Raw genomic sequence first — 15,409 nt, 5'->3', positions numbered from 1 at the left:
CTGCATCTGTACAGGAAGAAGGGGGAACATGTCACAGATACACTCAAGCAAAGAACTTGCAAATGGACAAATTCAACTTTCTTTTAAATATCAGAAAGGAAAGGGAAGGGAAACAAACCCCTGTTAACAACCTCTGCAGTATGGCAGCTCTCCTTGTCCTGTCTTAGGCAACAGATAAAGAGTAGTTACACAGGCTCCATGTAAGATAATGAATTCTCATCCTTAACAAAGAATAAATTACTCAGACTTATGCCAAATCAGTTGAGTGAAGACTAAAAAAGAAAGAATGGATCATAACACCAAATTTATATTCCATAAAAAAGATTGAAATGCTAAGTATTGTACCTTTGTGCAATGAAGGTTTTAGATGAGGGCAGGTAGGGAAAAGCACATTAAAACAGTACACAGGCTGCTACTCCATGTGTTTTTGCAGGACTATAATAAATGTTTTTAATCTATGAAACATCTGGGACTAAAAATCCAATTTGTACCTTTTTTTTAAAGATGGGATAGTTTTAAAGTGCATAGCATAGCTTCTACAAAAATCTGCACAAAACTAACAGCACGGGTCTATCCTTTAGGCTTTTTCTAGGAGTATAAAATATGCAGAATCCTACCAGGCCATATTGCCATGGGCTGTGTTGTCAAGGTGACAGAGTAGCTCCAGGGTTTGAGTGTTGCTTGATGAATCATCAGGGGATTCATGACTGCCTGATTCCAATTCCTTCGGCATCCTCCAAACAGCAGCACATGTCATGACTTTAGTGTCTGAAGCTAAGCAACAGAGAATAATGTCAACAGATCACTGTATGGGAGACGTATTTTGTATACACTGCATCAACATTTACACAAATCTATAAGCAATGCACATCTGCTGTTTGAAATATTTAAAAATATTATACCAAGATGAATTCAATGAACGCAGAACGTGGCTACAGACACAGACCTCAAGTTAGCAGTCAAGTTGCTGCAAAACTCATAATTAACACACATTTAATGTGCTTCTCCCTGAATAAAGGCAGAATTAAATGCTCATGAAAACTCTCTGGGAGGCATTTTTTCCATGCTTGATTCCCCATACCAATGTTAATGGAAAAGACCCACAAGTTACACCGCACGATTCCTTAACAGTAAGAATGTAGACATCATTTACACATTTTTCTCTTAAGACCTAACATCAGTTCAATTCAGAGCCTTATCTTGTATCCTTTACAACCCATAACTGTTTACTACAAATTAGGTTTCCCATGTAAGTGTATGCCTATAATCCTAGCAAATAAAAACAGCTTCCAAAAGACAAACTGAACTTACATGCATATAGTAAAATATTACAATGTATAAAGAACAGGCAACTGTAGATTGAGGAGAAAATGCCCATATGGCATTGCCCATCACCCAATACAGCACTCTGTAGCAGTGCAGAATGGGAGACACCAGAGCAGCACCGCACATGTTCCTGCTGTTCCAGCCACTGGTCTGGGGCTCACCAAAGAGCAACAGGTCAGGATTATCCTCTACAACAGAAACAAAGAAACCAAACACAGCTACATTAAGCAAAAGCAAGGGGAGTGACTGCCTGCTGAAGGATGTGTTAAATGATAAATCCAGAGGGGAAGCAGCAACGAACAATGTTTTCTGTTCTGAGGTCATTTCACCTGCCTCCTCCTTAAAGTTCTACCTCCAGGAACATTTTAGATGATTTAGTCAAGAGTGTCTCATTACAGAGTCATGAGCAAATGTGACCAACTTCCATCAGTGGAAAGGAAAACAGGAACAACTGTAATGAGAGTGTTTTCAAGAGAAAGAAAGGAGACTGAAAAGGTCTTCCTAGCCTAAACCAGCACCAACAGGGAGGAAAAAGGCATCTATTATTAAAAGTCACCAATCAGGATATTCTAAGTGGAAAATAAGGCACTCAAATGACACAGAATAGGACAAAGAGCAACTGATACGTAGTAAATAGTCCACAACACAAGAACGTAGACATGTTTAAAAACCGGGTATATGAAATAAATTTTAAAAAAAAGGTAGTTAGGTCAAACCTGTAAGAAGGAAACAGTTATAGGAGGACAACTTTATATGAATTAAGAACAAACAAGCACCGGGCATTTGATAGATCAAAATGAATATAAAATATATGTATGATGCACGTAACTATTCTACAGTAAAATGGATATACAACTTGAATTCAGTATCAAGACACCATACACCTAAAAATGATGGATAATACCCTATTTATTAACACCTAATCAAAGCTTTATAACTGTAGAGCATGGAAACCAAACAATTATTTCCAAATCATTTCAGGCAAATTGTTTACTCCAAATCCATGTGCTACTGAAGAAGAGGAGGAAGCAGCAGCAGATGGCTATCTTCCCTTAGCAAAGGGCTAATCCATGCTGTGTATGCCATGCAAATAATAAATAACCTAAACTCAAAGTTCAATACAGTTAAAGAAGGTGAGATTTACCAAATGTTTCGCCTCAATATGTGACAGAACATTAATGAACACTGCAGAGAAGTTTCTGGTAGATTATAGTTACTGAAAGGCCTGTGCCATGCATATAAAGTATTAGCTTTTCCAGTACCATCAAGATCTATGAAGAGAACCACAAAAGCAAACCATGGAAAACAAACTAGATGTTCATCAAGCCATCCTTCTTCTTGGCACAGCACCACATGTTTTAAGACTGCCTCAAAATCATAAAAAGAAACTTAATATTCAAGAAACTGAGATTTTAGAAAAAAAGTGGCCTAGACAAGACTTTTGAATACAGATAGGTCCAATCTTCTCCAACAACCACCTAATAATTATTAGCTTCCATTTACCCTTTTCCTTTTTAGTCAAAATTTAATCTACAAGCCTCCAACTAGTAATCAGTGGTTAGAAACAGATCCTTAAAACTTGCAGTACAATGTATGACATAACTGAAAAAAAAAATCAAGAATTAACTATAATTTCTAAAGTTTTTTTTTTACCAGCAAATTTTTATGCAGCCAGATTTTGAAAATAACTGAGAGTGATTTTAAATATTGTTCCTTTTTGATACAATTTTAAATTACCCCTACTAGAATATACCTAACTATAACGAGATTATGATGGATACCTTATACAGCAGGTGTCTGAATACAGACCAAAGAAGCCCTTTCCATTCCCAAGTATGACATTTACAGCAATATCTGGCATTGATGTTGCATTATCCTTGTTCAGTTTCAGTTCAGACTTGTAATTTCATTTACAAAAATCTCCCGTTTTATTCCACATTTTTTTTCCTTAAAACTCTCCTGTAACTGAGAAATGGCCTTTAAAACTTGCATAATAACCTTCTATTCCATAATTTTTTCTGACAAATTACAGCACACCACATTCTTTTGGTTTCAACTTTTTCTGCTAGTAGATGGGTCAGGTGGTCCCAAAATTAGATCAAACAACATTGTAGTTTGTAAAATGTGGAGTGAATGTATTAACATTTCTTTGCCCTGCATCTGTTCAAGAAGCAGTGGGAAAATGTCATATACACACAGACATAAAGCGATGAACTTGCAAATACACAATGGACAAATTTAACTTTCTTTTCAATAACAGGGGAAACAAACTCCTGTAATAACCTCTGCAGCACTGCAGTTCTCCTTGTCTTGTATTAGGCAACAGAAAAGAGTAGTTACACAAGCACCCTGTAACATAATGGATTCTTATCCTTAACAAACAATAAATTACTTGCACTTATGCCAAATCAGTTGAATGAAGACTGAGGTGTAACATCAAATTTATATTTCATGAAAGGATTGAAATGCTAAGTATTTTACCTTTGTGCAACAAAAGTTTTAGATGGGGGCAGGTAGGGAGAAATGTTGTCAAACCATCTTTCCTCTTAAAACAGCACCGCAACCTTAAGACAAGGCCTTGAAGTGACATTTTAACTTTTAAAACTGGAACGTTAGTTTCTTGCACAATCAGATTTCCAGATTAAAAACTCTAAAACAACTAACTAAACACTATTTGGAAGACTGAGGGAGACCAAAGCATATGCTTGTATGTATGTATATGTATCTATAGAAATCCACCTGACACTTGATGTGACTCAGGCTCCTATAACATTTTGGTGGTTTGAAAATTGAAGTACAGGTTGGTAGAGAATTTCATATGCATAATTTTGTACCATTCCATGCCTGTTTCACTTCACTGGGACTAGTGGTGAACGATAAAATTATTTGCACATCAGGAAAGGATAACATTAAAAGTCAACACGCACAAAACATTGACACTTGGCACAGACATCATCCTCTGCTTTTAGCTGGATTTAATGATGCTCAGGGAAAGTGACAGACCACTTTCTAGCTGTTGAATGACCATCCATCTTGAACAACTGCATGTGCATCGTAAATATTCCAACTGTAATTTTGAACTAAGGAAAAATGCTGGAATTAGTTACATGGCTGAAATTTGTAGAACAAAGACTTCATTCAGAGCACTACTAATTTCTCCTTTGACTTTTTATGTACTTATCTACAGTTCTGACACTTTATTAATTCCCAGATGTGTGAAACCAAAATGGAATTGCCACAGCCACCCAAAGAAGTAATTTTAGATATGAGTGGCCTTAAGGTAGGCTTAATTTCCCTTTATAAATGGAACTTTTAAAACATACCATTTTCTCCCTTGTAAAAGAGAGGGCAAATGTAGGTGCAGAGTGAAAGTGTCACTCTTATGACAGATGAAGTAGAGCTTTTTCTGGGTCACAATTCCTCTTAATCAATTAACCACTGACTACAAACATACAGAAACACAGACAAAAGCAGTAACTCTCACTACATATAAATCAAAGTCTTACAACAAACTTCTCATGGCCACACGACAAGCTTACTAACAGTATGCAGTATTTGTGGCATTACCCACATAGCTTTATTTCCCAAGTGATCATATTAAAATTTGAAAATCCAGTGCTACTAGGTAATTTCACTACCACCTCTGTAGTGCCATTGCTTATCTAGAATGCCTACAGGCAAAGAAAAACTCCGGGTTTCCCTATTTTTTTACTATATTCACATTACACTACTGCACATATGCATATAAAATGACAATGATTTTATCTACCAGCTCTCATTCCTTAAAAATGTTGAGAGACCAATATGAAAGTCATATTTAAATGACAATGCCAGTTATTCTGCAAATGAAAAACAAGCTATACACAGTGTCTCTACATCATGCTTCTGTGCCTTCCTTAGAACTATTTACATAGTTGGAAACCACTTTTGCATCCCCACTTCATATTGAAACCAGAATTTGTTATTAGTTACAGCACCAATACAGATGAGAATAGGTAAGTTTAAGCTAGGTTCTGTTGCAGTCTTATCCATGTGTATTAGGAAAAATGTTATTGGGTTAAACTAAACACTACTGAACTTTCAGAGAAAATAAGTGAAAGGTTTGCAGAAGGGTGTCCCATTGTATTCCTCAGGCATTGTTCACAAAAAATGATCTGGGAATGAGACAATAAACTGTTGAATCATTGTCACATTTGTTCCTCCTCATTCAAGAGGAATCCCTTGTCTAATTCATCATGCAATTTCAGCATATGTTTTGTTAGGTATACCTAAGAATGGAGCCCGATGTATCGTTCCAATGGCAACAACCCCCTGCTAAGCATCATTTCCACAAATCCATCAATACTATCTCCTGGGCAGAGGATTCTATCTGCTAGAGTGACTGTACACATATACCTGGTTCTGTTGAAATGACCCAGGCTTACAATCAAGCAAACAGAATTTAAAGAATAAACAAATAATCCCGCACTTTGACAGTACTGAATTAGGAACCAACTATACATGATGTTAGTAGCAATAAGGGTGCAGTAATCAACTCTAGGAAACAAACTCTTCTGAGCTCAGTCAAAGCCTAAGAGAGAGAATCATGGCTACAGAGCATGGGGCCATCTTTAGATGCCTCCTTTACAAGTTCAGCAAGTGAGAAAACCCTCTGCATGCAGAGTGTACAATTTGCAAAGGGTCACAACTTGGTCAAATCAATACCAATTTTCACTGCAGCATTCAAAAGGACTTCTCAATGAGGACTATTTCCACGACAATTTTCAGCTTTCTACTACCAGCTGGTTCCAACACTGGAAAAACAAGTAAAAGCCATAGACAGGTGGAACATTCTGTTTATCTTCCTCCAAACACTGTCCTCCTTGGAGAATTGCTCCAACTTAAAGTCATAGCCTCTAAGAAGAAAATAAGCTTGGGAAATATATCTGTCTGAAAGGTAAACATAACAGGAAGTTACTAATGGGAGTTTAAAAAGAAACACGCAAGCTATGTTAACTACAAGTACTCGTTACTCCTTTATAGAGTTACGTGGCACACAACTCATCAATTCACTGTACTCATCAGTTCACTGTTGCTGCTGGAGCACAGTAGCCAGCAGACATCCCTGAACAACTACGTAGTCATCTCTGGACTAGATGCAAAAAGAAAAAATGGATGTAAGAACAGAGACTGCTGATTCCAGATGCAATACATTTTTCAGGACACTGGAAGTCACTCCTGCCACTGAGGAAAACTATGATTTTTTTTAATGAATTTGCAGGTTTTTAAGCTAGAAGGGATGAACTTCACACTACGCACTTCACACAACCCTTGATTTTGCACTATCAATTACTACAGTTGAAGACTTAAATAATAAAAGAAGTGAGCTCTGTCACATTTCCAGATTTAAAGAGAAGAACCTAAAATTTTAAGTACGTCAGAATTGTTATAAAGATTCCTTCAGAAAGTGCAACTGAATGAATGCAACTCAACATCAGGTGGCAAAATCTGTTCATACAGACTCCTTAATTTATTCTCTCTAATAAATAACAGTTTTAAAAAGCACTTAACATGCAACATAATAAGTAAACATACTAAGAAACTAGTTGATATCTGGTTGACTTATACAATAAATCAGAACAAGACACAGTCTAGTTTCTCATCGTACAGAGTAAGTGTTCTCACTTAGACCTTTTTGGTTTTTATATTATTAAGAACAAAATGTCATACTTATTATGTTGGAGCTGTGATTTTCCAATTAAAAACAACCCAGCAATTTCATTTTCTCATGCTTTATTGAAATGCTCCCTCCTCAAATGCGTTTTTTGTAAGGAAAACCTAGAGAAAGAAACTATTCTACTTAAAAGTTTAGGGGTTTGAGTGTTAACAACAACAATCCAAAACAAAAACAAAAGGCAGAAAAACCCACCTGAAACTACTTTGGAGACACCTTCATAAAATATTACTAAAACAAATAGAAATACGAAAAATCTAAAAAGAATATAAGGAATATAAAAACCAAACCCTCAACATAAGTGTGGATACTAATCAACACTCCGCAGTTTCAGCAAACAAGAGGCCAGAGTACACGCAGAAATTGACAAACACCCAGAACTTGCTAAAAATCAGTGAGTAATATGGCTTATCCATGTTCTGCCTGCCAACAGTTCACTCACTGGAGTCACTTCTCCAAAAGTCAATCTATTATCTTTTGCAGGCAGTAAATGTACACATTAGAAAAAATAAAGGAGAAACTTATTTAAAGAGGACTGGTTAAAAGCAGTATCAACCTTTTTAACCTTTGTTAGGCAATATGAAAGTTTAAAACAGTATTTTAAGAAGTTAACTGCCCTCTTAAACACGCTGTTAAGTAGGCGTTACAATAACATAAGGAAAGAAGTGTAAGAATAGATTTAATGGACATACAGGAAGCTCTACCACCTGTCTCTTCCACACCCCACTCTCATCTAGCATACTCGGATCTTGATCCCAGTTATACAGGTCCATATCAGCCAATATGGACACAGTTACAGTTCACTAATGTTCAATCATCCACCTTTCATTCTTCTGGCACCTCTTGCTGAAAAAAACCCACCGTACCACTGCAGTCCTGACCTGACAGATGCTTACATCAGACCAGATCTAAGTCTGCTTAGTCCTCCATAATCATATCATTTTACAGAGCATTTTAACCTTTGTGTTCAATCATTCCTTATGATCTTTCCTAATTAAATACCTACAATATATCATCCTTGGTTGTTTTTCCTTCTACCAAAATTCAAGCCAATTATTGCTAGTCTCTCTTTTTGAGTAATTCCAGATGTTTTATGCATACATTAGTAATTCAGTATTTTAAAATTAATTCTCTATCATCAACAGCTATACACATCTGACTGTAGTATCTACAGGAACAATGTTTTCATTTTATTTTCTGCTATCATTCTACTGCATTCCCCTGTGTTTAACCTTGAAACCTGAATGACAATGCTTCCTACATCACTGCCTGCAGACATTCACACTGAAGCTGGAGGAGCTGAAGTATCAGTGCCTGACAGGGTTTGCTCTTTGATCAGCTCAGGTGGTGCAAAGCCAGCTGGCTGCAGTTATTCTGTTGCCCAGGGAACAACAACTGAAGTGTATTCTTCCAAAATCTGCACAAGAGGCCCTTCTGCAGCATTGCCACAGCAGCTCGTGCTGAGCAAGGCTGAAGTGGTGAAGCTGCTATAGCTACAGCCCAGCTGGTGCCCATTAATGCTCTCGGTATGACAGGAACAAGCTCATGCTCAGAACTCTCCTTCTTTCCATTGACAAACATTTATCACTCTTCCTTATAAATCAATGTAAACATCCTTCTCTGAGTTTAACAAAATGAAGAAAAAACAAATTACTCAGATATGTATATTATTTTTAAAAAAAATAATAACCTAGTAGCCTTTTCAGTCAGTTCATAAAAAGATAAACTGTATTCTATTTATCTGACAATATGCCCTTCACAGGCAAAAGAGAGGGAAACAATGCATGATTCTTTTTCTGGGTTAATAATTTCATCTTTTGTCCTAAAAGCCTGTGTAGTCTTTGATTTTACATTTTTCTGAAATATATGGGGTGAGATTTATGTAGGAATAAAGAGCCATAGGCGGTTTAGCTTTCTTTCCATTACTTAAATGCACTTTTTAGCTACCAAAATACAGCCTTTGATTTTCAAAAAAAAAAAAAAAACATAGAAACATAGCATCTCACTTTTTATCCCGATAGAGGTATGTTTTCATTGGAGACAAAAGTAGAAATTATTAGTAGAAAAACAGTAACACACAACAGTCCACGTATATTCATCACAGGACATCCTCTGTACTCAGCTGTTGTCTCATATTACTCCAACCTGTGGAAAGCACTAAATAAGCTGCAGACCACAGATAACCATAAATTTACATTTACTGCACAACCATACAACACAGATACAGGCTTAAGTCTCTAAACAGCAGCCTCCCATGTTTGTACTGTATATACAGATATCTAAGGGGTTTTAAAAACCTCATCAGCTACACAGTAACACAGACAGAATCATCTAACAGCGTGCGAAGGTGTGGAGTTATGGCATGGAGTGATAGCTAAACCCATCATTTTCTATGGAGGAACAGGAGACAAAACGTGCAGAAAGCAGGTAGTCAAATTGGACAAGGCATAAATTGCTTTTCTTTTTTTTTTTTTTTTAATAATCTGATGTTTCTTATGCTATCCCAAGGTGATTTGAGATAACACTCCAGCATAGATATTTTTTGATGATATACTCTACAGACATACATCTATCTGAGGGAGCTCAAAATTTGCTGAGCGCCCTTCTCAAACTGTGCTATATGAGGACAGCCCAAGCAAATAACTACAACCATCACTGATGAGCTGAACTCTGCTCTTCAGGAAGAATTTGGCTGCTCAGCTGCACAAATAGGCATGATTTCTTTCTGACACTTCACATGACCAGATCTGATAACTCACAGCAATGGCTTGTTTGATACCACAGATATATCTCTCTATCTATTTTAACACAGTAGAAAAGAAAGGAGAAACCAGCACTACGTGCTTGGGTTTGTTTGCAATGATCTTTCTGGTATTGTTACCACCAGCACAGCATAATCCAACAGTGGGAGCCATACACGTAGCAAGCCAGTGGCTGGCCATATAAAAGTCACTTTTCTGCTGAGCAGAGCTGCACAATACCCTGATAAAAGTTAATGAACCATGTTTACATGTTGGGTTCCATCATCACTGAGTGAAGCTGAACAGTATTGTTCATATTGATACTTCTACATACACAAAAGGAGTCTCATGGAGGCAACTCACTTTCATCACCAACAAAGCCATGGCAGCCGTCAGTGAAGTCCATTGAGATGACACCAATGCAGTAAAGTTCCGACTTGATGTTTCATAAGGTATTAAAACACTAAATTCCTTAACAAGTCAATGGGAACTGCAGATCACTTATCCTGCCATTGAATCAGGCACTTTAATAGAAGGAAGCATAGTCAAGGTTTTATCTAAATAATCTTAAGCATCCCCATTCTACTCCATAGGAGTCCCAAAGACAAACAGAATGCCAGTTCATAGAAATCTACCCCAAGCAGGACAAATGCCACTATATCCAACATGAGCAGCTTACGTGGCTGCCTCAAGCTGGAGGGACCAAGTTCTAAACAATAACTTGATTCCAAAAGTAAGTTCATTACCCCTCATACCACAGTCTCCTCTTGGTACTTCCCCTCAATAGAAACCCAGATGCGTGGCCACAAACTTTCTTCCAGCAACAACTTGGGGTTCAAACCTTAGATCTCAGAATCACAATCAGCTTATATCTTCACATTAACTAGCCAGTTTGGGTAGCTAGAGTCCAGATGTGCTTACACGTGAAGAAAAAGTAATTAATGGAAGAAAATAATTATAAACAAGTGTTAGCTAGATGTACTGTTTCAAGATACACCTGATATTCTGGTCATTAAGTCAGTTACAAATGCTACAATTTTTTAAAAAAGCTACTTTTACTAATACAAGAACAATGTATCTCATTGTTTGAGTTTCTTTTTAGTTGAATTTCACTTACCTGACACCTCAAGGTATCAATAAGCAAAATATTAGATAATATATTAAAATTATACATTTATGAATATAATTATAAAAATATATAAATATAATGTAGACATTATTAATATTCAATTGTCTTTGAATGGTCATGGTGATGGAGAGAGGTTCCTGAGGACTTTGAAAAAGTAAATGGGGAGAAGAAAGAAACCTTCTGACAGGGAAGGATAGAGCAGCCTGATAATTCAAGGGATTATCTTCAGTGACAGTTCTAATTCAAAAGCATTTTTCCACTTTCTGTATTCAAAGCAATCTTTTCCATATCATGACCATCCTGCAATACTTGCATTTCAGTAATTTTCTCTCCTCTCTCTTCTTTATAACATTAGTTCTACTTTGCTTCCTACAACAAATGTTACAATTATCCTGATAATCGCTGTCAAATAGAGATGAAATCCTAAATCAAGCAATAACAATGATCTGTGTTTCAAGTTAATTATATTACATATGGTCACCCAGTTCTTACACTTTACACTGAGACACTACTGAGCTTGACTCCTGCAGTAGTCTTACATACGAATAAGATTATAGCATAGACTATGATATGACAGCTACGTTACCAGTCATTTGAACAGAACTCACTACACAGCTATGCACAGAGGTCTTCAAATTTAAACAGAAATTAACATGGAACAACTTCTCAAACTATTTACCACTTGTGTAGTTGTTTTTTTTTTTTTAATCACATGGATCAGAAATTCAACCATTTCACTTGAAAGTCACTTGTAAAGGAACCCTACAATTACATGTAACAGCCAGAATTCCTAGAAAAAGAATAGGTACAAGCCACAAAGAACATTAGGAGAACATCAAGCACATTTATTTCTTCCCTCAGTCTATGGGAATAAACTTTCTTCTGTACATCCCACCACTGGGGAACATTAAGAGATGCATTCAACTTCCCTTCCCATTTCAATGATTGTACCATATCCCATGGCCATACCAATGATTTCCCTACATGGAGTGTTTCTACTACAGCAGAGGAAAAGTGTTACCTGCTGTGTTCAATACTAAGCAGTTGAAGCATCACCAGCAGCATTATTTCCAGCATCCTTACTGATGAATTTTCTCTGCAGAAAGGCACCAGACAGCCATAACTCATAGCAGATTTAATGTTTTGAAAAAACAGATTTCAAATGCAAACTTTATTTTACTTTTCAACAAAATTAAGCAACCATTTTGTGTTTGCATGCCTGTATGTCCTGGATCTACAAACAAAAGCTATTCACATCGAGTCTTCATAAATACTGCACGAGGGTACCTATCTTATTTGGAAAAATAAAACTGAAAAATGAGATGTGTGAGTGCATACATGCCTGCCTGAATGCGGAAAGTTGCAGATAACAGCCTTCTCCATTAGCACTTCCTTTTGCCCTCTGGTGGCTTTCTATGTCCCTACATATAATGGAAGCCCAGACTCTATTTCTGTAAGAGTTTAAAAATCTATTTACACTAGGAAAATAAATCCGTGTCCACATATATTTCCATGGATTTGAATAAGAAACTGAATTCTTAAAGAGAAGCAGGGGCAAACACAAACACAAAAGATGACAGCAACATAGAAAATTATTATTATGCTTGATAAAGATTCTGCTTTTAAATGTAGTCTTTCCTCTTCCTAGTGGAAGGAATCCATCCAGTTTTATCCCACGGATTTAAAACAGACTTATCTCAAAGGCTAAAGTTAAAACCAAAGAAGGTATTCCACTGCGATCTCCACAAACAGCATTATTAGTGTCACGGTGTCAATTCCTAGTCTTACAGAGCTGACACACTATACTCTGGTAATTCTACTGCATGCCAAAGGTGAGAACAACTGAAGGACTCAAAGAACCTTGGCGGTCAAAAAAGTAAAAGAGGAGCTCCTCTGTTTATGAAAGTTTGTTGATGCACATAGAGAAAAATAATTTAAGCCATCCCAACACGGTGCTGCACTCTGAACTGGTTACAACTCAGGGAAAAGCTCTTTGTATCAAGACTGACAGTTCTCTGAGCCTCACGTGCAGCAGTAGCTATGGAAGTTGGCAAAGCATTGGGTATCCCTACAAAGGACACTGAGAATGAGAGAGAAGTGATTGTGTCAGAGTCCCATGAAAACTTGATTAGCCCATATCTCAGACAGAGAGTGCAATTCTAGAATTTTCATTTAAAGAAGGGCATAGCAGCGTCAGAGAAGGGCGACATAAATGAGACCATAGAGCAACTGCCATATCAGATGTCCAGCAGGCTAGGACTACTGAACTTGCAAGGAAAACACCTTGGGAAGAACATTACCTAAGTTTACAAAAACAGAAAAGCAGTGGCAAGTTGGTATTACAGGCCAAATCTTGAAATCTTAGAACTGATACTAACCGAGAGTTAGTATCAAGTCTTAAAAGAAAAGGTGTGGAGTTTGGCCAGTGAGTAGCCAACAGGAAACTGATGTTACAAAAGTTTGTGGCAAAAAGCAGTCTCAAGATTAGAAACTCATCTGTAGTTCTGTTTACGCTGTTCAACATATCTGCTGGTACTGCTGTGGGAGTCACAATACTGATACAGATGAACCAGTCATTGGTCTGATCAACAGGCTGGTACTATTTCATTTGGAAGGAAAACGTAAGGGTAGTTCTTATATACTCTCACAGAGACAGCAGCTTGAAGGTAAAATGACTTGCTCCACCTCACCCATCCCCTCCATATCAAGAATAGTTCACACTAGCAAATGAAATCATTCTGTCATTGCTTATTTTTCCCCATCTCTGTCAGTTTTCCACTAGAACATATAGAATTATAGAATCAAATGGGTTGGAAAGGACCTCTGAGATCATCAAGTCCAACCCTTGATTCACTACCACCACAGTTACTAAACTATGGCATTCAGTGCCACATTCAGTCTCTTCTTAAATACCTCCAGGGATGGAGAATCCACCACCCCCCTGGACAGCCCATTCCAATGCCTGATTACCTTCTCTGTAAAGAATTTCTTCCTAACATCTAACTTAAACCTCCCCTGGCAGAGCTTGAAACCATGCCCTCTTGTCTTACTGACAGTTGCCTTTGGAGAAGAGACCAACCCCCACCTGGCTATAACCTCCCTTCAGGTAGTTGTAGAGAGCGATGAGGTCTCCCCTGAGCCTCCTCTTCTCCAGGCTAAACAACCCCAGCTCCCTCAGCCTCTCCTCATAGGACTTCTGCTCAAGTCCCTTCACCAGCCTCATTGCTCTTCTCTGGACCCGCTCCAGCACCTCAATGTCCTTCCTGAACTGAGGGGCCCAGAGCTGAACACAATACTCAAGGTGTGGCCTCACCAGCGCAGAGTACAGGGGAAGGATCACTTCCCTGCTCCTGCTGGCCACACTGTTCCTGATCTAGGCCAGGATGCCATTGGCCTTCTTGGCCACCTGGGCACACTGCTGGCTCATTTTTAGCTTCCTGTGGATCCAAACTCCAAGTTACGTCAAAGAAAATTTATACAGTCAAAGGTTATCCTGATAATCAGACAGGATACTTACATTACCCTTCCTCCTGACCAATTTTGGAGATAAATAGGAATGATATCTCAGTAGTTCTTCCTCTGTTCAGATAGCAGCAGGCATTTAAACGTTTTAGGGTTTAATCTCCCATTCATACTTTTTTTTCTTTTTTTTTTACACCTTGTTGAAGCATTTCCTTCATGAACTACTTTTACAGCATGCTTTCACTACCTAAAGGGTTCAGAATAGATATTTGCAAGAAATTCTTTACTGTGAGGGTGATGAGGCTGTGGAACAGGTTGTCCAAAGAAGTAGTGGAAGTCTTAAAGGCCACGTTGGCTTTGAGCAATGTGGTCTTGTGGAAGGTGTCCTTCCCCATGGCAGGAAAGGTGGAACTAGATGACCTTCCTAGTGTTTTAAAGACCTGTGACTGTCATATTATTACCGAAAAAAAAAATAATCTATACAGCAGACAAATTCACATTTTTCTTTTTGGTCTTTTTCTTTTCATATGTTGTTATACAATAACATGTTTCTCATGCTCTGCTCTCACAGGAATTTTTAAGAAAAAAACCCAATGAGAAATAACTAATGAACAAACTTCTTCAAATAGCACAAGATAAAGAATTGGGAAAAACTTCCTTGCTTCAAAATAGCTGTAATTTTTTCAATTGTCCTTACTAAGACAGTATTCACACATCTCAAGGATGACAGAAGTACCAGACAGCACATGACATTAGGATCTTTCCTCAGGACTGCCTATGGTCTCAATGCCATCAAAAAAGAACAATTTCTCTTAAAGTTCTACTGAAGATCACTGACAAAAGTACGAGTGAAAAAATCACAAGCAACTCCTGAAACAATTCTTTATCATATTCTATATGATAGTATATTCAGCATAATAATTTTGTTTAGTTTGCCAGCACAGTTTGAAACAGTTAAAAGAGAAGTTTAAGTCTCCAGACCACTGTTCATCTTATAGCAGCATCAAAACTAAAAGTTCAATTCAACAATTTAAGACT

At 37.5% G+C, this 15,409-nt stretch overlaps 1 protein-coding gene across 1 annotated transcript in view; it reads right to left on the bottom strand.

The window, feature by feature from the left end:
• Positions 1 to 15,409, bottom strand: part of EIPR1 (EARP complex and GARP complex interacting protein 1) — a 70,258-nt gene that overhangs the window by 37,006 nt on the left and 17,843 nt on the right. The window contains exon 4 of the mRNA XM_027896244.1: positions 618 to 774. Coding sequence (XP_027752045.1) covers positions 618 to 774 — 157 coding nt within the window. The remainder of the gene's footprint in view (positions 1 to 617; positions 775 to 15,409) is intronic.

This window comes from Empidonax traillii, unplaced genomic scaffold (genome assembly GCF_003031625.1).
Source record: "Empidonax traillii isolate 1590-97213 ecotype Southwest subspecies unplaced genomic scaffold, ASM303162v1 scaffold488:size1064334, whole genome shotgun sequence".
Taxonomy (NCBI): Eukaryota; Metazoa; Chordata; class Aves; order Passeriformes; family Tyrannidae; genus Empidonax; species Empidonax traillii.
The sequence above is the reverse complement of the archived record's forward strand: the minus strand, read 5'-3'. Positions and strand labels throughout refer to the sequence as shown.